The following is a 27,858-nucleotide window of genomic DNA, read 5'->3' on the forward strand; positions in this document are numbered from 1 at the left end:
AGACAAAGCCATTCGACATCTTTCTAATGCGCTTTTGGTTGTTTCCATGGCCCAATGGTAAAATAAGGGTGAATAACCTTCTCATGCTCTGTTTAGACGGTGATGTCCCCATTGACCCGCCCAGCGCTACCACCACCACTACCATCGGCATCTCTGCCACCTTCACCAACGCCTTCGCCAAGAAACGAGCCAATGTGGCGACCACGCCCAGCACCAACCGCAAGAACAAGAAGAACAAGACCATGGAGCCCATCATCCTGCAGGACCCCCAGCTGGTGCTGGCTCAGCAGAAGACTGACAAAAATAAGATCCACGGGGACCCCAGGGGCGGCGGGGTGCCGGGTGGCAGCGACTCAGACAACCTGGACAGCACCGACTGCAACAGTGAGAGCAGCAGCAGCGGAGGCAAGAGCCAGGAGCTCAACTACCTACCGGACATGCCCTCTTCATCGTCCTCATCCTCGTCTTCATCGTCTGCTCCCTCGGGGGTGAGCCAACAGCCCCAGCCGGTCCCTGAGAAGAGGCACAGCTCCCGAGACCACAAGGTCACAGTGTCCATCTCTAAGCCACACCAGAAGTAAGAGACCAGGTCTTAATGCTGAAAAGCTGTGTCCAAACTGGGAATTCTTAAGTCTAAACTTCTGAATTGTCTACAGTACACCGCAGGGCTCTAATGTTTATTTTTTTCCCTTCTCAGACTCCATGACTGCATCAACGTCCTGGCGCCCAACTCCCTTCCCCCCTCCTTCAAAACCATTTCACTGCCGGTCACCTCGCCCAACAGCAAGATGAACCTCACCAGCCCCAAGAGGGGCCAGAAGAGGGAAGACGGCTGGAAAGAGGTGGTACGGAGGTGGGTTGGCCTAAACTCAAACAATGGCTACTGTAGTTACGTTTACCTTTTACATTTACTGTGACCTTTACTGTGACCTTTACCCATAAAGAGTGCAGTAAGGGTACAGCATCTCCCTTCCTCTAGTTTGGAATTTATAACTGTCACTTCTTGTTAACTAACAGTCAACTGCCCCTGGTATCTACTACATACACTGCGTGCACAATTATTAGGCAAGTGAGTATTCTGATCTTATCATTATTTCTATTCACATTTTCGAACTCAAAACCATATAAACTTGAATGCTTATTGGATTTAATCATTTTCAGGTGATATGTATTTGTGTAATGAGGGAGGGTGGGGCGAAGGTGAATAACACCTTATATCAAGGTGTGCATAATTATTAGGCAGCCTCATTACCTCAGGTAAAATGGGCCAAAAAAGAGATTTAACTGACACTGAAAAGCCAAAAATGTAAATTGCCTTTCAGACGGATGCGACGCTCTTTAAATAGCTAAACTATTGAGATGTGACCACCGGACATTCAAACGTTTTGTTGCGAATAGTCAACTGGGGCGCAAAAAACGCATGGGATAGAAAAGGTGCAAATTAACTGCAAAAGACTTGAGAAGAATTAAACGTCAAACTACCAGGAACTTATTATCCTCCAGCGCCACCGTATTCCAGAACTGCAACCTACCTGGAGTGTTCAGAAGTACAAGGTGTCAAGTGCTCAGAGACATGGCCAAGGTCAAGAAGACTGAAACAAGACCAGCACTGAATAAGATTCACAAGTTGAAGCGTCAAGATTGGGCAAAGAAATACCTGAAGACAGATTTCTCAAAGGTTTTATGGACAGATGAAATGAAAGTGACTCTTGATGGACCAAATGGATGGGCCCGTGGCTGGATCAGTAATGGACACAGGGCACCACTTTGAGTCAGGTGCCAGCAAGGTGAAGGAGGGGTACTGGTATGGGCTGCTATCATTGAGGATGAGGTAGTTGGACCTTTTCGGGTTGAAGATGGACTGAAACTCAACTCACAAACCTACTGCCAGTTTCTGGAAGATTCTTTCGTCAAACAGTAGTACAGGAAGAAGTCCTCAGCATTCCAGAAGGCCATGATCTTTATGCAGGACAATGCTCCATCACATGCATCCAAGTACTCCACTGCTTGGCTAGTCAGCAAGGGCCTCAAAGATGCCTGAATAATGACCTGGCCCCCTTCCTCACCTGACTTAAATCCTATTGAGAACTTGTGGGTCCTTCTCAAACGTGAGGTTTACAGTGATGGAAGACAATACACCTTTTTGAACAGCATTTGGGAGGCTGTGGTTGCTGCTTCAGCGAAAATTGATCGTGAACAGATCAAGAAACTGCCAGACTCCATGGATGGAAGGCTCATGGCAGTTATTGAAATTAAGGGTGGCTATATTGGTCACTGAATATTTTTGAAAGGCCAAAATGTTATATAATTGTCATTTTGTGTTACTTATCTGTTACACTTACTCTAAAAATTGAGAATAAACAAGTGAGTTGAGAGATTATTTTTGTAATTTAGTTGCCTAATAATTGTGCACACATATATTTCCCTGAGAAAGACAAAACTCACTTTTCCTTTGTTAAACATTCAGGTTTGAGGTTCAATAACATTTTGGATTGACTGAGAGCATTGTGTTTGTTCAACAATAAAATGAATCCCGAGGAATACAATTTGCCTAATAATTGTGTACGCAGTGTAGTTAAGTACAGCCATATGACCCAGATATTAATGGAATGGCTTGTTTGTCTTCGGACAGATCTAAGAAGCTATTGGTGCCTGCCTCTGTTGTGTCTCGGATCATGGGCAGAGGGGGCTGTAATATCACTGCCGTTCAGGACGTGACCGGTGCTCACATCGATGTGGACAAACAGAAGGACAAGAATGGAGAGAGGATGATCACCATCAGGTAAGACCGGCCCACTGATCACCACCAGGTATGACGGGCCCACTGATCACCACCAGGTATGACGGGCCCACTGATCACCACCAGGTATGACGGCCCCACTGATCACCACCAGGTATGACGGGCCCACTGATCACCACCAGGTATGACGGCCCCACTGATCACCACCAGGTATGACGGCCCCACTGATCACCACCAGGTATGACTGCCCCACTGATCACCACCAGGTATGACGGGCCCACTGATCACCACCAGGTATGACGGCCCCACTGATCACCACCAGGTATGACGGGCCCACTGATCACCACCAGGTATGACGGGCCCACTGATCACCACCAGGTAAGACGGGCCCACTGATCACCACCAGGTAAGACGGGCCCACTGATCACCACCAGGTAAGACGGGCCCACTGATCACCACCAGGTAAGACGGGCCCAGTGATCACCACCAGGTATGACGGGCCCACTGATCACCACCAGGTATGACGGGCCCACTGATCACCACCAGGTATGACGGGCCCACTGATCACCACCAGGTATGACGGGCCCACTGATCACCACCAGGTCAGACACTCACCTGCTTCTCTCCCTTTGGTCTTCAGAGGAGGCACAGAGTCGACTCGACACGCTGTGCAACTGATCAACGCCCTGATCCAGGACCCAGCCAAGGAGCTGGAGGACCTAATCCCCAGAAACCACATCCGTACCCCTGGCACCAGCACCAAGATGGGCTCCACTAACACTACGGCGGCTGGCTCTAAGGGCCTGGCATCAGTGTTTCCGTCATCTACTGTGTCCTTCCAGACCCCCCCGGTCTCTCAGCAGGGAGGGAAGATGGGAAAGAACCTGTCCCCCGGGGTGAGACCCCCTTTTGTTTCTCTTCCCCTGGCGTACGCCAACCCACACCTGGCCCTGCTGGCTGCCCAGACCATGCACCACATCCGACACCCACGCCTGCCCATGGCACAGTTCGGTGGCACCTTTTCTCCATCGCCTAACACCTGGGGCCCGTTCCCGGTGCGGCCCGTCAACCCCGGCAGCACTCACAGCTCTCCCAAGCACAACGGGAGCACTGCCCCCCGGCCCTCGCCTGTCTCCGCTGCCCATCCGGAGTACACAGCTCCTGCCTCTACAGCAGTCCCTGCAGCCACCGCCTCGCCCACCAGCACTGCCCCCTCCGGCACCCCAACGCCCTCCTCTGCCAGGAAGCAGCTCTTCTCTGGCGAACCAAAGACGACCAGCATGACAGCAGTCACTTCCACAGTGAGCAACGTTCCCGCCACGCAGCTGGCCCCTACACCCTCCACCATGCCCTCTACTCCGTCCTCCCCTTCCGTGCCCATCGCCCCGTCTGCACAGCAGCCGCCCATCTCCAAGCCAGAGCCTGCTGGTGGCACCACGCCTGGTAAAGAGAAGTCCTCTCTAGATGCAGCACCTGTCCAAGGTGGAGCGTCTGAAGGTTCCAGCTCCAACGGCCCCATGTACTTCACAGGTCCTCCCATGGCTCCACCATCACTGCCCTCCCAGCAGCCAGACAGCAGACAGCAGCAGCTGCCCCTCCCCTTCTCCCCCAGCACAGAGCCCAGCCCCCTGGCCGCCCAGCCTCCATGCTCCCACCTGCCCTCCTCTCACGCTGCACCAGCAGGGGGCAGCACCGTACCTCACTACGCACAGCCTTCTCCCTCATGCGTGCAGCCCTCGGCCCAGGTCTACCCCATGCCAGCTGGGACATCTCCACAGGAGCACCACTCTGTGTTTGTATCCTCTGGAGCCTCTCAAGAGCAACACCAGAAACATCCGCAGCAGTATGCCAACCAGGGCATGGCACCCCCTTCCATGGGCATGATGAACGGCTCCCAGATGCACAGCCACGGGGGCAAGACCCAGCAGCTGCCCCCCAACTACGGCCCCACTGCCCTCTTCAACCATTTCAGCAGCATGTTTGACAGCAACCAGGTGGGCAACAATCAGGTGTGGGGAGCATGTCACCTGCCTGCCAGGAACCCTCCGGAGCAGCCCTACATGGGAGGCATGGGACAGATGGAGAAGGTGATGCCAGCTCCTGATGGCTCCAAGGCTCCAGGGTACCGTTGTAACTCCCAGAGGATTGTCACCAGTCCCATCGGTAAGCAACAAAGACCATTCGATTCCACTACACCCACTCACTCACTCAGCAGGAAATAACACAACATAACCCATAACACCATGAAAATCATTTTGTTCCAGAGAAACAGAAATTCTACTGATTCCACAAAGCAGCACTAATCATGTTTATATTGTCGTACTTGTTCAGTTTATTAGTGCCTACATATTTTAACCGGGTCAGTTGACCTTTTTGTTTCAGGCATGCACCACATGGACCCGTCGGGGAACTCCATCTCTTCGTCTGCTGCTCTGACTAGCTTCGCCACCAGTATCTCTGGCAGTACAGTGTACCTGCAGGGTCCATCCCCGGTGGGCACCCCCTCCTTTAGCCGCCAGCACTTCTCCCCTCACCCCTGGAGCGCCTCCACCTCCAGTAAGAACACAGCACGGGGATGGGGGACAGGGGACAGGGGCACTTCATTCATAGATCTACAGTGTTTTTCAAACAAAGTATATTCAATGTCTACTTTTTGGGAAAAGAATGAAATGAAATGAAGCCTAATCAAAGCGTTTCATGTCATTTATATCTTTAGTCTTCTTTGATAAATCCAACATTGGGAAAGTTAACAAGCCTTTGCCCCCCCTCAGGTGAGTCCCCGGTGTCCTCTGTGTCGTCCACAGTGACCACGGCTCTGATTCAGGCTAAGCCCAGCAGCAACAGCCAGCAGGACCGCAAGGTGCCCCCACCCATTGGCACTGAGCGCCTGGCACGCATCCGCCAGACGGGCTCCGTGAACCACGCCATGCTCACAGCCAGCTACACGCCGCCTGTCGGGCAGGGGGGCATCTGGTCCTTCGGCGTGGGCAGTGCGTCTGGTGAGTTTTGGAGAGAGGTGGATCGGGTTAGTGTACAGTTGTAGAGGAATGGATAGTTGTAGAACTGATCATCTTTAAATTGTCAGTGTTTTAAGATGTTTATTATAATGCTTTGAAATATATTGTAAATGTTTTGAACATAATGATTAACTCTCGCACGATCCAAAATCTCAGTCCTCCCCTGCTCTTACCCTCCACCTTTAGAGGCGATGTCAGGCTGGTCTCAGCCCCTGATGGGCGGTCACGTGATGCACCAGCAGAGTGGCTTCTCCCAGCACCAAGCCATGGAGCGGGATGACACCGGCATCGGGAACCCCTCCAACACCTTCCATCAACCCATGCCCACCAACTTCATGGACTTCCCAAAGGTAGCAGACAGACACTGCTAAATAGTTGGAATGATCCAATGAGAACTATCACAAAAACATATTTTATATATTTATTTTTAGATTATTTTTTTTTACCAGTTCTGTCTTTCATTTTTTTATTGTCCTTTCTAGGGTTTGCCGATGTCAATGTATGGCGGGACGATCATTCCTCCCCACCCTCCTATGGGAGAGGCCCCTGGGGGCCCCATGTACAACGGGCTCCATAGCGCTGACCCTGCCTGGAATCCCATCATGAACGTGGTCTCCAACTCTGCAGAGACTGCAGAGACCCAGCAGGTGTGTGTGTGTGTGTGGAGCACTCCCATCAACATCATTCACTTATTTTCACCATTACTCAGTCTTCCGCTGTTGTGGTTTTGTAACTAAGTGATGAAAACATGTCGTTTCAGGTCTGGCCTGGGACTTGGGCCCCGCACGTTGGGAATGTGCACCTGAATCACGTCAACTAAAGACATCTAGCGATCGAAGCATAGGACCATTAACAAGACTCATACACACGTTTTAAGAGAACCAGATAATTACATAATATACAAAGATATTAACCTAGGGAGTGTCCAGAAACTGGATGGTCGGACACCATTTTGATGTGCCTAACTAAAAAGATGAATCCAGTGTGGGCTGTAACGTGTTTATCACTGTCTATGAACAAACCGATTGCCTGTTAAACAGGATCCATTCTTTGCGTAGTATAGCCATTATTTTGACTTTAAAAGCCCCACATTAATTGTTCTTGGTCTGCAGGGCTCTACAGGACTGTACGCTTATTTATACTCAGCCCAAGAACTAGGTGATAACATAAAGCGAGAACTCAGACCTTTTAGTGGTAAATACATGTATAATTGTTTACATACTAAAAAAAAAAGGGTTAAAGCCAGAGTACATGTCGTATAGTGACTCTACTGTATTAATGTGTAATATTTACCTTAATAGTCAATAAAAAGACAACTGTACTGTTGTGCCTTTATTCATATTGTATTTACCTCATGACATCATGATTCTCTCTGCACACTTTGTTGATATGAAGTGCCCTTGGTTTGTCTATAGAAGTAGGAGACTGCTCCTGTGTGTCATGTTTACTCATGATGATGTAATCACTCAGTCTGACTGAATGTTCTGGCATGGGGTGCCATTTATCATGCATGGAGACGTTTCCACCAGAGACTGCAATCGGACACTTCATTTTACATTGGCTAAGAGTCTACCCAGAGAACACCATCAGGTCATTTTATGTTTTTACAGACGTTCAACTAGGATTGCTATCTTTGTTATCCAACTCTTCAAATTAATTATTGCTTATCAACACTGCCTTGTTTGAATTGCACTTGTAAAGAAGTATTGCTGGAGTAACAAGTAGTTTTTTTTGTGTTTTTTTTTTTTACAACCAAGATTGACTGGGAATTTGATATATTTGAGACCAATCACTCAACCCATAATGGGACAGTAAAGTAATCTTAAGTTTTAGATGATTTAAAAACAGAGGACTGGAGGCTGGTGGGAGAAGTTATAGGAGGGCGGCTCATTTTAGTGGCTGGGATGGAATAAATGGAACATGCCGTATCAAACGGAAACCATATGTTTGATTCTGTCCCATTCCAGCTATTACAATGAGGCCATCCTCCTATCCTCCTATAGCTCTTCCTACCAGCCTCCACTGGGAGAAGAACATTGTCATAACGTCACAAACATATAGAACATCAAGCATATTTGGGGGATGGGTTACTGCGTTAGTAGTATTTTGATTTGTTTAAATGCTAACTTTCTGTTCTGCTATGCATCTGTCCTCGTTTGCAGAGTACACAGAGATCTACCCGGTCTGCCCGCCCTATTAAATCATGTGACGGTTCATTTCAGTTCATACTGAGTCCGCATATGTGATTGTGAGCGTTAAAATGAAATGTTGCGCTGGTTGGTACAGTAGTGAGGTGATTGTGAAACTCAAACTAAACCACGCCTCAAATCAGCAGATTTTTCATAAACACCTGCACGTGGCTGCTAGAGCTCAGTGCATAGTGCGTCTCCCAGCGCCGCAGTCCCCTAGTTGTCAAACAAAACTTCACAGTTGGCGCAGCTTTACTATCTTACAGGCCATAGTAGACATCGATCACAAATTGCATTGTCTTTTTTTTGTGTAAGTGTAGAACTTTTAAAACGTATTTGGTCATTCATCTGCTTTCTACGATGTCTTCTAACGGTACCACCAGTATAGGCCTAAACTGTCCTATTCCCAGTCGCTTTGAGCAGTCAAAAGACTGGTCTCAGCTGGCCGACTCCTACAGTCAGACGCCCGGAGGCACCCTGTTCTCCACGACACCTGGAGGTAAGTTTAGAAAAATAAGGGACTACTTATCGTATTGAAGAACACACGGATACGGCCTCTTGAGTGTAAGCGCTGCGCTAGTTTGGAGAACAGCACATTGCGCACAATTGCATGAAGATATAACCTGGGAGCCTGGTGACGCTTTTGTCCAGTTTTGAATGAACGGTTATGTATTTACTATTACATTAAATGCACTTTTACCTTATATACATATTTATTGTATGGATCCAGCAATGACAGGTTCAATTATCTCTAACTGTGAAGATGCAGTTGATCCGATTTATTAACGTGTGTGTGTGAGTGAGTGAGAGGAGGACATTGTGTGGCCTTTACAAGGAGGCCAACGTGGAGGGGAGAGAGGCTGAAGTAACGGGGTTGTTTTCATAGCTGGAATTGCTGAGGACGTTACGTCTCAGTTACAAGGAGGCACTTCAGGGGTAGAGGAGTTTGTAAAGCCAGGCAACACACCTGAACTGAGGGGACTGAGATCGAGACTTATATTGAACTGTATGACAAAAGAGTGCATAGGTGTGATTGCGTTCAAAATATTTTCCCAGTACAGCATATGAAACATGTCAGACCAGTAGATTCTCTGAGGATGTTTTCACATATAGTCCTCTTTAAAAGAACAGATCTCATTCCTCTTTATAGTGAACTCTGGGGTAAAAAAAAAGAGCTGCAAAACAACTTGTGTTCACACTGCCCTGCCTTTGAATGAGGACTCAGCTATTTTTCCAGTTCACTTCACCTAAACCCAGAGGCCTCTTTACGTTCACATTGCTATGTTTAGAAAAGAACCAAGATATTTTTCCAACATGCACTCTGGGTTTTTATAAAGTGCAGGACAAGCCATTCAATCAGAATATGTTATCGGACAGCTAGATATACAGACTTACATTTTGGAAGCTAATAGGTTGCATTTAGTTAAAATGAGACAATTGTAATCAGACGATACTATTAACATGTACATTTAATTGGTAACAATAAATAGCAATAGAATAAATAACGCTGTAATTGTAAATTGTACACCCAATGTTGGCTACTGCCCCTTTAAGAGCTAGAATAGATTTTGGACCCTATGTTGTGATTCTCGCCAAATATATTGTCTTCTCACGCTAATCAAACCCCACAATCAATAAACAGTTTATGGCGTTCTCTTAGCCTATAAATCACATATTGCTATCAACTAATCTGAACTAAAAACATAACACATGTTTTAGTATCTGTGCGTCCTTGACAATCGCTAATCAATATTCAATATACAAAAACGGGATATTTCGCGAAACCTGCACATGTCTTTTTTTTTGTGGCACCAATGTGCGGGTTTATGGCAGAGGAAACGGTGTTGCAGTAGTCTAGTGTGTGTGGTGCGGGAATAATGACAAGCGAACCTGGGGAGCTTTGCGTTCACATTGTCCTAAAAAAGGGAACCGGACATTAGAATTCAAACGAACCGTACTCAGACCACCTCTCGAGATGGCTTCGCTTCGGGGGCTCTTTTGAGTTTGCCGAATTCATTTTCGAGTGTTCACACTGTACAAAAATTGTCTGAAAGGGACCAAGTGTGAAAACACCCTGATATAGTTGCTAGTAGTATAGGATTCAGATCAGATCAAGGTGAGCTCTTCTATTGAAAAGTACACACTGAGTATAGACCGCCCACTTTTCTATGTAGCCTGCACTAACACACCTTGGATAAATATTGTGCACAAGAAGACCTCGTGATCTAGATGGATTGCTGCACATCATGACTCCTGGTACTTCTGTATTCTTACCCCGAGACAGACACTTCAACCCTTTGTCCTCACAGGAACCAGGATCATCTATGACAGAAAGTTCCTGCTGGAATGTCGGAATTCACCGATCACACGTACCCCTCCGTGCTGTCTCCCCCATATCCCAGGGGTCACGGCGCCGGCCCTGCACCCTCTGGGCAAGCTGAAGGAAATGGACGAGAACAAAGACATCTCAGGTTGGCCTGGTCTCTGATACTTAGTGACACTACTGTTTATCCTATGAGACCCATTAACCTCTTCCCCTAGCCAGGCCTGTTGGTTACCTGCTCTCCTAAACACCTGACTCCTCTCCCACATGGCTTTGCAGCAGATGTGTTTTTACTGAGCAACTCAAGAGGGAACACCTTTTTTTAAGGGCTCCTCAAGGAAATACTTGAGAAACAAGTAATCTTGTTTTGTTATTAGAAGCTGTGCAAGGACAGTAAATCAAGTCATTGCACTTATTCTGTCTTAGTTCACAGTGTAGGGAAATGGAAAGCAGTTGCTATGTCTGAAAGGCATCATGCTTATATCCCAAGATACAAATATATCTTTGTCATTCAGTCCCTGTTACTAGATTTACTCCATCTTGCATTCACACGATGTTCTGATGTCACCTCCTATAAATCAAATCAAATGTATTTATATAGCCCTTCTTACATCAGCTGATATCTCAAAGTGCTGTACAGAAACCCAGCCTAAAACCCCAAACGGCAAGCAATGCAGGTGTAGAAGCACGGTGGCTAGGAAAAACTCCCTAGAAAGGCCAAAACCTAGGAAGAAACCTAGAGAGGAACCAGGCAATGAGGGGTGGCCAGTCCTCTTCTGGCTGTGCCGGGTGGAGATATAACTTGCCTTAAATTCCTTACCAGTAACTAAAGGGAGGGGATAGGTTGCTTTGTTCAGGTGACATTGGTGACTAATAAGTAGTTTATTTCCGAGGATAAGGAAGTAGGCTACATAGGCCTGTTATCATTACTGCAGTGTGTATGAGGTGACACATGCCCAGATTATCACCTGATGTACAAAACAGTTAGTGTGTTTTGTTGACTCTTTTTGTACCAGCACTAGACCAAGTTTCAAGGTGAACCGCTCCTCGAGAAAAGCAAACAAAACCCTATCTGATATGTCAAGCTGCATATCTTGTGACCGACCCATTTAGTTTGTAGATGCTCAAAGCTTTTTGGAAGTTTAGGAAAGGACGCTGACCTGTGTTCTCTCTTCTGTCCCTACAGCTGACGATGCCCAGTTTGTGATTGACATCTGAACCTACTCATCCAGACCAATTCTGTTGGAGAAATTGTATTCTGTTCAGACCACTGGGTGGTCGCTCTACTGGTCACACTCTCACTTTAGATTCCCTCCTGTCTAATCCTGGTGGATGATTAATGAACCGTCAAACGCTCAGAGAGTTGATCTCTGAGGCTGGAGGAAGAATTTTGAGTGAATTTGGGAAGGGTGGCTGCAGTCAGTCTGTTAACTGCTTTTCATCTTGATTTACTTTTTCTTTTTGTACACTTGGTACTTTCTGTTTTTACAGGATTAATGAATTTATCATTTTGAGTTTTATTAATGGGAACAAATATTTTCAAGTTGCATTTTTATACGTGGTCTGGGGGTTGGCAGCTGATTACAATGGTATCCAGAGATTACTTCAATTAATCTCTGGGCTCTTTGAGAGTGTGTTGTTCCGCTGCAGAGAAAATAAATTAAATAAAACGGAAAGAAATGAAAAAAGTTATATGGTGCTTTGTGTTTTTTAATCATCTGATGGTTTGAAAAGACTTGGCAATAGGCCAAGAAGTGTGGTGTTTGTGGTGTGGTTGAATGAACTCACAATGTACTGAGCCCTGAAACTTAACTCTGGACATTGAAGCCAGTGCCACTACCTACATTTTTGTTTTTAAATCCTCTAATCAAGCATTGATTTAGACCTGGGACACCAAGTGGGTGTAATTCATTATCAGGTAGAACAGAAAACCAGCAGGCTCCTCATAGGGTAAGAGTTGAATACCCCTTGTATAGAGCAGGGTTGTTCATTTATGTTCCTGGAGGGCCAAAACACTTCTGTTTTTTATTTATACCTGGTAGTTAATTGCACTCACCTGGTGTCCCAGGTCTGAATTAGTCCCTTATGAGAAGAAGATGTAAACTATAAGTGTTTTGGCCCTCCAGGACTGACATCGAACAGCCCTGCTATAGAGTATACAGTACATTCGGAAAGTATTCAGACCCCTTCACTTTTTCCACATTTTGTTACATTACAGCCTTATTCTAAAATGTATTAAATAGTTATTTTACCCCATCAATCTACACACAATACCCCATAATGACAAGGCAAAACAGGTTCTTAGAAATGTTTGCAAATGTATAAAATAAACACATTTAAATAAGTATTCAGACCCTTTACTCAGTCCTTTGTTGAAGCAACTTTGGCTGCGATTACAGCCTAGAGTCTTGGGTATGACGCTACAAGCTTGGTACACCTGTATTTGGGGAGTTTCTCACATTCTTTTCTGCAGATCCTCTCAAGCTCTGTCAGGTTGGATGGGGAGCGTCACTACACAGCTATTTTCAGGTCTCTCCAGAGATGTTCGATCGGGTTCAAGTCTGGGCTCTGACTGGGCCTCTCAAGGACATTCAGAGAGTTTTCCCGATGCCACTCCTGCATTGTCTTGGCTGTGTGCTTAGGGTCGTTGTCCTGTTGGAAGGTGAACCTTTGCCCCAGTCTGAGGTCCTGAGCGCTCTGGAGTAGGTTTTCATCAAGGATCTCTCTGTACTTTGTTCTCTTCATCTTTCCCTCGATCCTGACTAGTCTCCCAGTCCCTGCCACTGAAAATCATCCCCACAGCATGATGCTGCCACCACCATGCCTGGTGCCAGGTTTCCTCCAGATGTGACGCTTGGCATTCAGGGCAAAGAGTTCAATCTTGCTTTCATCAGACCAGAAAATCTTGTTTCTCATGGTCTGAGTCCTTTAGGTGCCTTTTGGCAAACTCCAAGCGGGCTGTCATGTGCCTTTTACTGAGGAGTGGCTTCCGTCTGGCCACTCTACCATAAAGGCCTGATTGGTGGAGTGCTGCAGAGATGGTTGTCCTTCCGGAAGGTTCTCCTATCTCCACAGAGGAACTCTGGAGCTCTATCAGAGTGACCATTGGATTCTTGGTCACTTCCCTGACCAAGGCCCTTCTCCCCGATTGCTCAGTTTGGCCAGGTGGCCAGCTCTAGGAAGAGTCTTGGTGGTTCCAAATTTCTTCCATATAAGAATGGAGGCCACTGTGTTCTTGGGGACCTTCAATGCTGCAGAAATGTTTTAGTACCCTTCCCCAGATCTGTGCCAAGACACAATCCTGTGTCGGAGCTCTGAAGACAATCCCTTCGCCCTCATGGCTTGGTTTTTGCTCTGATATGCACTGTCAACTGTGGGACCTTATATAGACAGGTATGTGCCTTTCCAAGTCGTGTCCAATCAATTGAATTTACCACAGGTTTACTCCAGTCAAGTTGTAGAATCATCTCAAGGATGACCAATGGATACAGGATGCACCTGAGCTCAATTTCGAGTCTCATAGCAAAGGGTCTGAATACTTACGTAAATATGGTATTTTAGTTTCTTACTTGTAATAAATATTTAAACATTTAAAAAAAAAACTGTTCACTTTGTAATTATGGGATATTGTTTGTAGATTGATGCGGGAAAAAAATAATTTCATCAATTTTAGAATAAGGCTGCAAAGTAACAAAATAAGAAAAGCTCAAAAAGGGTCTGAATACTTTCCGAAAGCACCGTATGTACAGGGGTATTCAACTGTTACCATACGAGGTCTGGAGCCCGTTGGTTTTCTGTTCTAATTAATTGTACCCATCTGGTGTCCCAGGTCTAAATCAGTCCATGATTATAGGGAAACAATGAAAAAACTTAGCAGAACTGGCTTTGAGGTCCAGAGTTGAGTTTGAGGGCTTTAATATATTATGGTATAATACTCTATAGATGTATAGAGTATTAGTGACCCAATTCATTACTCATGTTTTCATATGCATACTCCTGCAATAATGATTAATATGATGGATGGTGTGTATTATTGTATTATAGATTCTGAGAATTCCAGCTTCACCAGGTTCCAAAGATGTAGGACTTGGAATTTTCGTTGAACTGTGAATAATTGTTCATAACAAATTATATTGGTCGTGTACACATATTTAGCATGTTATCGCGGGTGAAGTGAAATGCATATGTTCCTAGCTGTTTATGTATCCTACTAATAATAAAGTACGCACAACACTCATAATTAATTTCCTATAATATAATTCACCCATTTATTATGGTGCATTCAAGACAACCGGGAACTCTGGGGGAAAAATACGAAGTCAAATCACGACGTCAGTGATCATTAGGTAGCAAAGTCTGAGATCTAGAAAGATGCCGAGTTTCCGACTTGGAATTCCGAGCTGGATGACTAAAACGATTTTTCCCAGTCAGAGATTTTTTTATATATTTTTTTACGCGAGATCCCAGTTTACTTGAACACACTGAAGTCGGAGATTCCCGAGTTACCAGTTGTTTTGAACTCAGCATTACACTCTAAGAAACAACATCCAACATGTACTGGTAGGTTCACTGGGTTTCTGCTGACCATGAGGGGTACAGCCTCTGGATTGTTGTAAAATCCTGTCACTCACTCTTCCCCGTGACCTACCACAGGGAGGAGGTAGTGTTGGCCTATTCATTACAGGAGGAGGCATGAGGGTGAGTGAGGGCGATTGCTGCCATACTAACAAACGCACTCTTGTCAAGTTCTAAGAAATTAGGCATGCAGAGTGCACCAAAATACCCAAACTCTAGGGCATTGCTTATCCCAATTAGTTATTTTCCTCAGAAATGTAAGTCTAATTCTGCAATGCACATGGCTGATGTGAAATTTACTTCAACTCTCAAGCAACTTCAGGCCATGTTTTAAGTCCCTGACAACATTGAAACAACTCGATGTCCCTTCACAACTACTATTAACCTTTCGGCCAATGAATTGGTCATCTGTTCCTAAATTCCTGACTGGTTTCTATCTTGACCTTTTCACTACCCTTCAATTACATAGTTTAGAAATGTGTTTTTGATTGACCACCTCTGAAAAAGAGCAACAATCAATTTACTTCTGTCCAATATTATTTAGTATTTCTTGACCTGATATGAAATCTTCAATCAGGTTTCTATGGATCATTTTGTTTTAATGACGTACTGTGTAAAAGCCAGAAGTGTGAGCTACACTATACAGGAGGAAGGTGGTATTGACATTTGGGGGTCATGGGAAGGAACAACTGTTACTTTCTTTGTCACCCTTCACACGTTTCTCCACCCCAACCTTGACCACAAATATTACCCATGCATTGCTGTTATTGCAACACAAAAAACGGATTCAAGTTTGGTCTTTGAAGTGACCATTCCAAGTGTGCACGTGCAGACTCAAATGTGTCAGGATGTGTGACAGGACACTGTCATGTCTAGACGGGATACAGCTTTTGGTATTAACTTGACGTCAAAAATAAGTGTTTTGCATTCTAGCTAATCCTAACCCTTTTTCTAACCTTAACTTAATTCTCATAACCTGCTACTTTAATTATTCTAACCTACTGTGTAAATTCTCCTAAACCTGGTATGAAAAGTCAATTTTGACAAAAGCTGTATCCGTTATAGACGAAACCACAGGACACCCTCAGCCCTCTCACCACTGGGTTGACTGTCCTAAATATATATATTTAAATTTTATTTAACCTTTATTTAACTTTATTTAAATATGACGCTCATGCTCAAAGATAGAGCAAACCAGAAAGCCAACGTAGCCCAGCCCATCTCACATCGGAATATGGCAACTTGCTAAAGTTACCTTCATACATACCATGGGGCTAGAACAGAGCGTATTTGTTATAAGGTAGGTCGGTAGGTAGTTAATGACAAAAATGGAATGAAATTATTTCTAGTAGCTAGGCTTCATTAGAAGTGGCTATGGGAATATCTGCATTAGCTAAAAACACATGTACATATTCAAATAATTTATGTAACTGATGATGCTTTATTAGACCTACTGGATATGTGAGATAGAACTGCCATCTATTGGTAGCTATGGGTAACTATGGGTACACCACAAAACTTCCCCTTTAAGAATTCATGTTACCAGAAAAAAAATGCAGTATTTTTTTCTAGAAATTAGTGGTGGTGCTTGATCGAGTTGTATGGTTGTATTTGTGGGACACGATGCCGGGATATGAATACGGAGATTACGAGGTAAATGTACAGGGTTTACGTGAAGATCGATAATTTAGTAAGGGGGGGACGATTTAACGTTAGCTAGCTAAGATTAGCCTTTGCCACTGCTATAAAGGTAGCTAGCTAGCTAACGTTAGCTCGCTCAACGATTTTAGCCACGGGAGCTATATATGTGTGTGAATGCACCTGCTAGCTTGCTATCCCAGCTAGTTGGGGGTTGAATCCATTGGTCCAGTTGCTGAATTTAGCATACATGTTTAGTGTTTGCAAGGAGATATACCAACGTGATTTGCTAATACTGCACAATTTAAACACTTGTCCCCCAATTCCCCCTTCCCTGATAACTTACATGTCTAAAAATATGTTACTATTAAGTTGTGCTAAAATGTCAACTCTATTCTACTGAGACATTTACTTATGTTCGTTTTTCTTAGCTTTTATTAGTTCTTATTGTTGTTGCATTGTCGAGAAAGAACCTGCAAGTGAGCATTTCGTTGGCCAGTGTATCCTGTACATAAGGACCAATACATTCTGAAACTGTAACTAGTTAGACTGGCTAACAACAGAACCGTTGCTACATCCGCTCAGCCTCTCGCGAGACAGGAAACAGCTGATCTGGGAAGATGCGCAACAGAAATTATATAAACATTGGCGTTTATAGAATGAGCATAGTAGATATTACATTGGTATTTCTGTAGAAATGAACGAAAAGGAACTTAAGATACATTTCACCCCAGGGCACGTGGAGGTGGTGCAGGTAAAAGTAGGAGTCGGGGGTATTTTTACCGTTGAGAGAGAATAGCTACGTTAGCTAATAACGTTACATCACTGTATTACAATGAATTCATCTAGCTAATCCTGTTGCTAACTAGTGATGGTCGAAGTTGTCTAGCTAGCCAGTAGAGTTCAAATAAATTAAGAAATTATCGAGGCGAAGACTTGTAATGTCTCGAATCGTGTCTAATCGGTTTGGGCTCATTGGGCACCCATTTTGGCACCGTAGTGTGACAGGTACTGGGATGTATTCATTACGCCCAGTCTGTTGCAAAACGTTTCGCAACAGAAACCTTATACTGCAAACGCACTTCGACGTAACGTAAGAGCTGTTGTGTTTAAAGGGAAGTTGTAGTTAATTTTAATTGTCTGGTTTTCACGCGTTGCCATTCCAATCTGAATAGTCTGCGAAGTGTTTGGTACAAGTTGCACATCTATAAATTGTCGATTAATTCGTGCTCTAAAGTGGAGTGAAGTCCACTGGTGCCTTCCCAACTTCTTCCGGACGCTTTTTATATTTTTATTTTTTAAGAGAGACGACTGAACTACAGCATCCGTTTAAGAACAAAACGGAACTCAATAGCGTTTGGTGTAAACAGTTTCTGTTGCAGACGAAGTGTTTTGCAACAGAATCAGCCTAATGAATACACCCCTGTTAGCACTTATCAGTACACAGTTCAAAATGGAAATGAAAGATCGTTTTACAACATTAGGCTGTAAATGATTATATGAATTTCAAAATGTTTAGCTTCGTATAACTACAAGTTCATATTTAGAGTGGATTACATCAGTTTTTATATTGCCAGGAGTCATAACAAATCAATGTATAACTTAAGTTGTATTTTTCCTGTGTCTCTTATTTAGGAGAATGTGGACATACCCTATCGGCGTGTGCTAGTGACAGGGGCCACAGGGCTGCTTGGGCGTGCCGTTTATAAAGAGTTCCAGAATAACGCCTGGCACGCCTTGGGATGTGGCTACAGACGGGCTCAGCCCCGCTTCCTACGATGCAACCTAACGGACGAGGATGCTGTGCGAGCGGTCGTTCAAGACTTCCAGGTGAGGATTGAAGTCTGGAATATAACCAGTGTCTTTTGTCATTCTGTGTCGGCTGCAGAATTTTGGAAGTACTGTTTTCCTTGTGGGAATCATTGTCATCAGAAATTTTAGATGAAAGGCTAAACAGCCTAAAATGTGATAAATGGCTTAGATAGCATTGTACATACATATTCCTTACTTTATTAACCTTGGGTTGAATGTATTCGGTGTCATCTGCCCAAGCCCCATGTGATCGTGCACTGTGCTGCGGAGAGAAGGCCAGATGTGGTAGAGCATCACACAGAGGCAGCCCTGAACCTGAATGTCCATGCATCTGGGACTTTAGCTAAAGAGGCAGGTGGGTCTGCTTTGTTATCAGAATCATACACACTCAGAATTCATGATGCACATTGCACAATTTCAGGTGTTGCATGTATACAGTTTGTCATATATACTGAACAAAAACATAAAGGGCTCAGCCATGGGTGGGCCTGGGACAGCATAGGCCAACCCACTGGGGAGCCAGGCCCAACCAATCAGAATTTGTTTTTCCCCACAAAAGGGCTTTATTACAGACAGAAATACTCCTCAGCAGCACCCCCCCTCCACAGACAATCCCGCAGGTGAAGAAGCTGAATGTGGAGGTCCTGGGCTGGCGTGGTTACACATGGTCTGCAGTTGTGAGGCCGGTTGGACATACCGCCAAATTCTCTAAAACTACGTTGGAGGTGGCTTATGGTAGAGAAATGAACATTCAATTCTCTGGCAACTGCTCTGTTGGATATTCCTGCAATCCGCATTCCATTTGCACCCTCCCTCAACTTAAGACATGTGGCGTTGTTGTGAGACAAAACTGAACATTTTAGGATGGCCTTTTGTCCCCAGAACAAGGTGCACCTGTGTAATGATTATGCTGTTTAATCAGCTTCTTGATATGCCACACCTGTCAGGTGGATGGATTATGTTGGTAAAGGAGACATGCTCACTAACAGGGATGTTAATGCATTTCTGTATAAAATCTAAGAGAAATAAGCTTTTTGTGCATCTGGAAGATTCTGGGGATCTTTTATTTCAGCTCATGAAAGATGGGACCAACACTTTACATGTTGAGTTTTATTTTTGTTCAATATAATAACTTAACTGTGCAGAAATATTTAACACATCTTTCTTGATAATGCGCTATATTAAATAAACAAATTCACAAAATGTTCAAAAATGTTAATTAGCTCATTTTTACTGTACTAGTGTGCCATCGAGAGGTTGTTGGAAATATAATATTACTATTAACAAGTTTCTAAAAAGCATGTAGGCCTATGGTTTCTACAGTTCACTAAACATATTTTTCTGTTTGCATTGTGATATCTGAAGCTGGGATCTTCCTCATCTACATCAGCACTGACTACGTGTTTGATGGTCGGAACCCTCCCTACGGAGAGAACGACGCTCCTAATCCTTTAAATGTTTACGGCAAGTCCAAGCTAGAGGGGGAGAGGGAGGTCCTGAGACACAGCCCTGGTGCGTCAACACTCTACTCATTCCTTTACTATAGGTGTCATTATGGTTGTCATTGTGTTTTTGTTTTCGTACTCTATAGTCATGCGTGACTTGGCACACTGATCCCCCAAATGTTAATCTGTCATTCCAATTCCTCCCCTGTGCAGGTGCGGCTGTGCTGCGAGTGCCCATACTGTACGGAGAGGTGGAGCGGGTGGATGAGAGCGCTGTGACGGTGCTGTGGGACAAGGTTCAGGAGGGGGCAGAGAGCTGCAGTGTGGAGCACTGTCAGCAGCGCTTCCCCACCTACGTCAACGATGTGGCTCGAGTCTGCAGACAGATGGCTGAGCGGAGGCTCCAGGTGAGCTCAAACTGACTGGTTGATTGAACAGCCCTAAGGCAATGTCTATGGTCTGGTCCGTTATTATATTAATTGTATCTTCTGCATGTGTTTGTGCTTTCCAGGACCCATCAATACGAGGGATCTTCCATTATTCTGGAAAGGAACAGATGACCAAATACGAGATGGCCTGTGCGATTGCAGATGCTTTCAACCTGCCCAGCAGTCATTTGATACCGGTATGATGGCCTGTGTGCATTTCCTTTTTCTGTTACTCTTGAATAAACTTGTATTTATTGATCGGTCTCATCTCATGCTGTTTCTCCCACACAAATGCACTTCAAGATAATTCTCCATCTAAACATTATTTCCTGATGCAGTCCTTACAAACTGTTTATCCCCCCCCCTTCCCCCACCGCCTCTGACCATCTTCTACCCCAGATGACAGAGCAGCCTGCTGGTGCAGGGGCTCAGAGACCTCAGAATGCCCAGCTGGAGTGTTCCCGTCTTGAGCTGCTGGGCTTTGGCGTGGAGCCCATCCCCTTTAAGACGGCAGTGAGGGATAGCCTCTGGCCCTTCCTGTACGACAAGCGCTGGAGGCAGACCGTCTTCCATTGATAGCTGTAAGGAGGCCAAACACACTGGATCAAGCGCAACCCTTTACCTACTTCAAGCTTTGACTTCTGCCTGCTCCTTAATTGAGAATGTATTTCATTGTGTATTAGGAAGTAACTGATTCAGAGAATTCATTGATTCTTTCCTGCTGGAATGCAGATTGCCTGTGTACCTAACGCATGTAGTGGTTTGACCATTTTGAGAATTTGGTTTAAATGTGTTGCTAAAGGATTTTAATTCAACGTTCCCTTATCTGCTGGATCAATTAATTTAGGTCATTTATGTGAAGCCACTGTAGAAAACTGAAATGTCAAATTTTCCATACCAATTAATGGCATTGTTAAATATATGTGGTCTAAAGATGTTACTAAATATAGAATTTACTTTTTTATTTTTGAAATACATTTTGTCAATGGGTTACTTAAAAGTATGCCAACATTTTACTTTTTACTGAAATGAAAAACATCGGTGTTTCTTCACACAAACCCAGGCTGGGTTTTATTCCGTTGGTGAAGGAGACATTTTTTTTCTTAGTCTGTATCATGCACTGTATTTGTAATTCAAGCACAATATACAATCATACTGAAAGACACAGCAAAAAATAAAGAAATCGGTATCTTGTGACGTTTAGTCCTGCTCAGTTTGTGATTCCCCCTCCTCAAAACGGTGTGCGAGATGCTCCCACTGATCCTAAACCTCTTGTGAAGTTGCCTATTGGAAGACTAAATCAATATCTTTATCAGAGAATAGCACGTGAAGGTTGTTTGAGAAATTGAGGAAATTCCTGTGAATTTGAGTTGCACAAAATTATATTCTGTGATTGTCATAATTTTTCTCTCATTAAAGCATTAAATGGTTTTCTGATCTTAGATTCATTCTGGGGATTTTAAGGAAGTGAAATGGGCTTCTACAAACATCATTAACCAAACGCATAATTGGTCAGGAAACAGACCTCAAACTGAAACCTAGTTTTTTTTCTATGAGCAACTGCTTGTTCAATGGCTCTTTAAACAAGGGGAGTCAGATGATAGGCCAATGCCGCTTTCAAAACACATGGAAATCTCACACTTCTGACTTCAGTGCTTTCAAGAAAACTGGGAATTCGTGTGGAAAAACTAACTCCGACTGGGAAAAATTGTTTTGAAAGGTCTTTCAACTCTGAATTGTAAGTCTGAAGCTCTGGCCTCTTTCTTGAGCTGATGCCATGTTCAAAACAACTGGGAACTCGGAAATTTCTGACTTAAGTGCGTTCAAGACAACTGGGAACTCTACAAAAAAACAAGCTCAGACTGGGGAAAACTAGTTTTGAAAGGTCATCCAAATCCGGATTCCAAGTCGGAAACTTTCTAGAGCTCCGAGTTCCAAGTTGTCTTGAAAGCACCATCAGAATTTCTGACCAGAAGATCACCGTCGTCATGATTTGACCTTGTTTTTTTTCTGAGTTCCAAGTTGTCTTGAAAGTACCCATAGAGAATGATAGAAGCCTCTCATGGCCAAAAGGCCGTTTTGGCATGGGCAGTGCCATTGCGGACTTCCACCATTTTAATGTAGTCAACTGGATGGGACTTCCAACTTATTGGCTTTTGGCCCTGTCCGGGGGTATCATCGGATGGGGCCACAGTGTCTCCTGACCCCTCCTGTCTCAGCCTCTAGTATTTATGCTGCAGTAGTTTATGTGTCGGGGGCAAGGGTCAGTCTGTTATATCTGGAGTATTTCTCCTGTCTTATCCAGTGTCCTGTGTGAATTTAAGTATGCTCTCTCTAATTCTCTCTTTCTTTCTTTCTTTCTTTCTTTCTTTCTCTCTCTCTCTCTGAGGACCTGAGCCCTAGGACCATGCCTCAGGACTACCTGGCATGATGACTCCTTGCTGTCCCCAGTCCACCTGGCCGTGCTGCTGCTCCAGTTTCAACTGTTCTGCCTGCGGCTATGGAACCCTGGCCTGTTCACCGGACGTGCTACCTTGTCCCAGACCTGCTGTTTTCAACTCTCTAGAGACAGCAGGAGCGGTAGAGATACTCTCAATGATCGGCTATGAAAAGCCAACTGACATTTACTCTTGAGGTGCTGACTTGTTGCACCCTCGACAACTACTGTGATTATTATTATTTGACCATGCTGGTCATTTATGAGCATTTGAATATCTCGGCCATGTTCTGTTATAATCTCCACCCGGCACAGCCAGAAGAGGACTGGCCACCCCTCATAGCCTGGTTCCTCTCTAGGTTTCTTCCTAGGTTTTGGCCTTTCTAGGGAGTTTTTCCTAGCCACCGCGCTACTTCACCTGCATTACTTGCTGTTTGGGGTTTTAGGCTGGGTTTCTGTACAGCACTTTGAGATATCAGCTGATGTAAGAAGGGCTATATAAATAGATTTGATTTGATTGGCTGATCCCTCCTGATGACCTTGTTGGAGTCATGTCATGATGAAAATTGACTACTTCAAATGGAGATGGCCTCAGTGGCACAGCCCACACTGTCACATATGCTATAATGGCACAGATATAAAGACCTCTATCTACAGTGCCTTGCAAAAGTATTCACCCCCCTTGGCATTTTTCCTATTTTGTTGCATTAAAACCTGTAATTTAAATTGATTTTTATTTGGATTTCATGTTATGGACATACACAAAATAGTCCAAATTGGTGAAGTGAAAAAAATTATATATTGTTTAAAAAAAAAAAAGTTTACAAAAAAATGGAAAACTGGTGTGTACATATGTATTCACACCCTTTGCTATGAAGCCCCTAAATAAGATCTGGTGCAACCAATTACCTTCAGAAGTCAAATAATTAGTTAAATAAAGTCCACCTGTGTGCAATCTTAAGTGTCACATGATCTATCACATGATCTCTATATTTACACCTGTTCTGAAAGGCCCCAGAGTCTGCAACACCACTAAGCAAGGGGCACCACCAAGCAAACGGCACCATGAAGACCAAGGAGCTCTCCAAACAGGTCAGGGACAAAGTTTTGGAGAAGTACAGATCAGGGTTGGATTATAAAAAAATATCAGAAACTTTGAACATCCCACGGAGCACCATTAAATCCATTATTAAAAAATTGAAAGAATATGGCACCACAACAAACCTGCCAAGAGAGGGCCGCCCACCAAAACTCACAGACCAGGCAAGGAGGGCATTAATCAGAGAGGCAGCAAAGAGACCAAAGATAACCCTGAAGGAGCTGCAAAGCTCCACAGCGGAGATTGGAGTATCTGTCCATAGGACCACTTTAAGCCATACACTCACGCTATGTCTGGTGCGAACCCAACACCTCTCATCACCCCGAGAACACCATCCCCACAGTGAAGCATGGTGGTGGCAGCATCATGCTGTGGGGATGTTTGTTATCGGCAGGGACTGGGAAACTGGTCAGAATTGAAGGAATGATGGATGGAGCTAAATACAGGGAAATTCTTTAGGGAAACCTGTTTCAGTCTTCAAAAGATTTGAGACTGGGACGGAGGTTCACCTTCCAGCAGGACAATGAACCTAAGTATACCGCTAAAGCAACACTCACGTAGTTTAAGGGGAACATTTAAATGTATTGGAATGGCCTAGTCAAAGCCCAGACCTCAATCCAATTGAGAATCTGTGTTATGACTTAAAGATTGCTGTACACCAGCGGAACCCATCCAACTTGAAGGAGCTGGAGCAGTTTTGCCTTGAAGAATGGGCAAAAATCCCAGTGGCTTGATGTGCCAAGCTTATAGAGACATACCCCAAGAGACTTGCAGCTGTTATTGCTGCAAAAGGTGGCTCTACAAAGTATTGCCTTTGCGGTGGTGAATAGTTATGCACACTCAAGTTTTCAGTTTTTTAGTTTTATTTCTTGTTTGTTTCACAATAAAAAATATTTTGCATCTTCAAAGTGGTAGGCATGTTGTGTAAATCAAATGATACAACCCCCCCAAAATCTAGTTTCATTTTAGGTTGTAAGGCAACAAAATAGGAAAAATGCCAAGGGGGTGAATACTTTCGCAAGCCACTGTAAGTCCTCTATCTATCTCTATGAAAGCACCACAAGTCGGCAGACCGTCTCAGCTGTCTCGACGACATCAACGCACCCATCATCAAGTTTTCCTTTGCTGCCTGTGGAAACGGAGGAGCGTGCCTACAAGCAACACTCAATGGGTTTTTATACAAAGTAAATCAAGAAAAAGGCTTTGTTGATGCAAAAATACAGAAAAAAATCGCATTACAGATAAGTCGATTCAACCCGAGGTAATACTGCAATTATTCACCCAGACACATTATAGATATCTTTAACTGTGCAAAGGGAAGATTTGAAATGATCTGCTTGATTTATTTACACTTCAATGTTGAATTTATACAGTTGTGTCTAAATTAAACTAAGGAAAGTTAAAATATAACTTTGGTGCTGCAGCTGCTTAAAACTATAGTTTAACTTTTCTGAAACAAATGTCAAAACAAATAATATAATAGTTTTTGATATGGGTGGGACTTGTCAGCCACAGAAAGGGCTCTTGGCCATATGACCCACACACATCTCCTTATTAACTGTGTCTGTGGAAGTGGAAAGTATTGCACATAATTCAATTCAGACCTTGACCTGTTCTCTGATTATCATTACAATGTTAAGATATACTGAACAAAAATATAAACGCAACATGGAAAGTGTTGGTCCCATGTTTCACAAGCTGAAATAAAATATCCCCGAAAATGTCCATACGCACAATAAAGCTTATTTCTCTCAAATTTTGTGCACCAATTTCTTTACATCCCTGTTAGTGAGCATTTGTCATTTGTCAAGATAATCCATCCACCTGACAGGTGTGGCATATCAAGAAGCTGATTAAACAGCATGATCATTACACAGGTGCACCTTGTGCTGGGGACAATAAAAGGCCACTCAAAAATGTGCGGTTTTGTCACACAACACAATGCCACCGATGTCTCAAGTTTTGAGGGAGTGTGCAATTTGTATGCTGACTGCAGGAATGTCCATCAGAGCTGTTGCCAGGGAATTGAATGTTAATTTCTCTACCATAAACCACCAACATTGTTTTAGAGAATTTGGCCTCACCGCAGACCACATGTAACCACGCCAGCCCAAGACCTCCACATCCTGTTTCATCACCTACAGGACCGTCTGAGACCAGCCACCCGAACAGCTGATGAAATTGTGGGTTTGCACAACAGAAGAATTTCTGCACAAACTGTAAGAAACCGTCTCAGGGAAGCTCATCAACTAAATCTGGTAGTAAATCATGTGGAAATTGAGCAAGTTGAGATGACTAAACCGCTTGGAGTAACACTAGATTGTAAACTGTCATGGTCAAAACATATTGATGCAGTAGTAGCTAAGATGGGGAGAAGTCTGTCTATAATAAAGCGATGCTCTGCCTTAACAACACAATCAACAAGGCAGGTCCTACAGGCCCTAGTTTTGTTGCACCTGGACTACTGTTCAGTTGTGTGGTCAGGTGCCACAGAAAAGGAGTTAGGAAAATTGCAATTGGCTCGGAACAGGGCAGCACGGCTGGCCCTTGGATGTACACAGAGAGCTAATATTAATAATGTAAATATGTGTCTTTTAGCTGTGTTAGTCAGGTGGCTGTTTGCACAACTCATTTTGGGCAGTGCTCCTCACCCCACTGGCTTAAAGCTCTCATATGTAGGCTGAGTGTGGGGCCAGGGAGTGTATGTATTTCTGAAAAATTATTCTGTGAGTTCAGATCTAAGCCCCGTTTATACCTGGTGCTAACATGTGTCCTAGTCTTGTCCACATTCGGAACGTGCCCACATCTTTAGACAAGTGTAGACGATAACTGATTGTGATCCGATCTCTTTATGTAGTGTTGTGGTGTCTCTCTTGTCGTGATGTGTTTAGTTCTATATTTTTATTTTTAATCCCAGCCCCAGTCCCCGCAGGAGGCCTTTTGCCTTTTGGTAGGCCGTCATTGTAAATAACAATTTGTTCTTAACTGACTTGCCTAGTTAAATAAATGTTGAATAAAAAATAAATACAAAATATTTTCTTGACCACCTCTGGAGGTATTTTGGGACACGTTATAATGTATCTAGATCTCTTACAATCGTAAACAGATCTGCATTATCAAACCATTTAAACCGTCCCTCTAAAATCCTTGACAGGTTGCACCATTGACTCGAGGCATCAATATTTGTCTTAAAATAAAAATGTGCATTATACTGAAATATATACCTTTTTTAGAACGAGGATCATCAGGATTAGAACCCATGACCTTTTGTCCACTGCGCCAGCAGGGGGGAGGGTACTAGCCGGGTTTTTTTTGTCCGAAAGCTGTTCAGTCAGAAAGTTAGAAACGTATAAAGTTAGTATATTAAAAATGTGATTAGTTAAGAATGTTGGTTAGAAAAGGTTAGAAAACCAAAGTCGCAACTGGAATTTCGAACTCGCAACTTTGCAGGTCGCAACCTGCGTTTAATGCTGCATTCGGAACCAAGTGGGAAGGTGGTAATTACCAGTTGTGAATTCGTAAATACCAGTTGGATGCATTCACGTGCTTTGAACTCGTTGAGAAACGGCGATTGGCTAATGGCCAACAAGCTACGTCAACCATAATCTAAAAGTACAACTATCATGCTTGTAAACAAATTACTGTTTAAAAAAAACATATTAATAGATTGCTTTTTATAAATAATGTTTTGCAACATTTAACTGCCTGAAAATGCTGTAAGAGATAATTACTCAAACACCCGGCTCAAACAGAGGGATGCTATATTAGCTAGCTGGCTATGACTATCCAACACAGGGACTCTTCCAAGTCAAGTTAAGCTTTCAGTTTTACAAATGTATTGCAACTGGGGCCCACCGGTGTAACTGCTAAACTGCTTACTGACTACACTGTACTGCATGATTGTAGTGGGTTTACTAACATGTTAGCTCTATTAGGTATGTTGACTAGGACATTACTTTAGCTAATATGATGACAACAATGTAGGTTGAGTGGAGCAGATGGTTTTGCTTGGAAAGGTTTTGTTGCCTGGTCACAGACAGCTGATGTGTTGTGAATTGAATTTCACAAGCGAAGGGAAAAGGTGAGAGGAGGAGACCATGTAGATTGCTTGAAGGAATACAAAGAGCTGTTTGTATTTGGCTATTAAAATTAGCT

General features: G+C 43.9%; 3 protein-coding genes across 10 annotated transcripts in view; all 3 read left to right on the forward strand.

Annotated features, from left to right (window-relative positions):
• Positions 1–7,078, forward strand: part of ankhd1 (ankyrin repeat and KH domain containing 1) — a 46,846-nt gene extending 39,768 nt beyond the window's left edge. For 3 of the 7 annotated variants that reach the window (XM_014198150.3, XM_014198151.3, XM_014198152.3), the window contains exons 26-34: positions 97–577; positions 698–853; positions 2,633–2,782; positions 3,381–4,903; positions 5,123–5,296; positions 5,512–5,739; positions 5,914–6,107; positions 6,240–6,404; positions 6,518–7,078. In XM_014198150.3, coding sequence (XP_014053625.2) covers positions 97–577; positions 698–853; positions 2,633–2,782; positions 3,381–4,903; positions 5,123–5,296; positions 5,512–5,739; positions 5,914–6,107; positions 6,240–6,404; positions 6,518–6,577 — 3,131 coding nt within the window. In that variant the 3' untranslated portion in view covers positions 6,578–7,078. The remainder of the gene's footprint in view (positions 1–96; positions 578–697; positions 854–2,632; positions 2,783–3,380; positions 4,904–5,122; positions 5,297–5,511; positions 5,740–5,913; positions 6,108–6,239; positions 6,405–6,517) is intronic. The other 4 variants (XM_014198153.3, XM_014198154.3, XM_014198156.3 and 1 more) reach the window with 2 other exon arrangements.
• Positions 7,079–8,168: 1,090 nt separating this feature from the next.
• On the forward strand, positions 8,169–11,742 carry eif4ebp3 (eukaryotic translation initiation factor 4E binding protein 3). The gene is made up of 3 exons (NM_001141440.1): positions 8,169–8,445; positions 10,256–10,417; positions 11,456–11,742. The coding sequence occupies exons 1-3, from the start codon at positions 8,307–8,309 to the stop codon at positions 11,485–11,487; spliced, it is 333 nt and encodes a 110-aa protein (NP_001134912.1). The 5' UTR covers positions 8,169–8,306; the 3' UTR covers positions 11,488–11,742.
• Positions 11,743–16,337: 4,595 nt separating this feature from the next.
• On the forward strand, positions 16,338–21,364 carry mat2b (methionine adenosyltransferase 2 non-catalytic beta subunit methionine). 2 transcript variants are annotated; one of them, XM_014198164.3, is made up of 7 exons: positions 16,338–16,497; positions 18,118–18,312; positions 18,535–18,649; positions 19,660–19,806; positions 19,953–20,146; positions 20,251–20,364; positions 20,567–21,364. In XM_014198164.3, exons 1-7 carry the CDS (start codon positions 16,468–16,470, stop codon positions 20,741–20,743), a joined length of 972 nt encoding a protein of 323 aa, XP_014053639.1. In that variant the 5' UTR covers positions 16,338–16,467; the 3' UTR covers positions 20,744–21,364. The 2 variants fall into 2 exon arrangements, with proteins under 2 accessions (XP_014053639.1, XP_014053638.1); XM_014198163.3 differs by lacking the exon at positions 16,338–16,497 and adding an exon at positions 17,064–17,236.
• The last annotated feature ends 6,494 nt before the right edge of the window (positions 21,365–27,858 follow it).

This window comes from Salmo salar, chromosome 04, assembly GCF_965601325.2.
Source record: "Salmo salar chromosome 04, fSalSal1, whole genome shotgun sequence".
NCBI classification, from domain to species: Eukaryota; Metazoa; Chordata; class Actinopteri; order Salmoniformes; family Salmonidae; genus Salmo; species Salmo salar.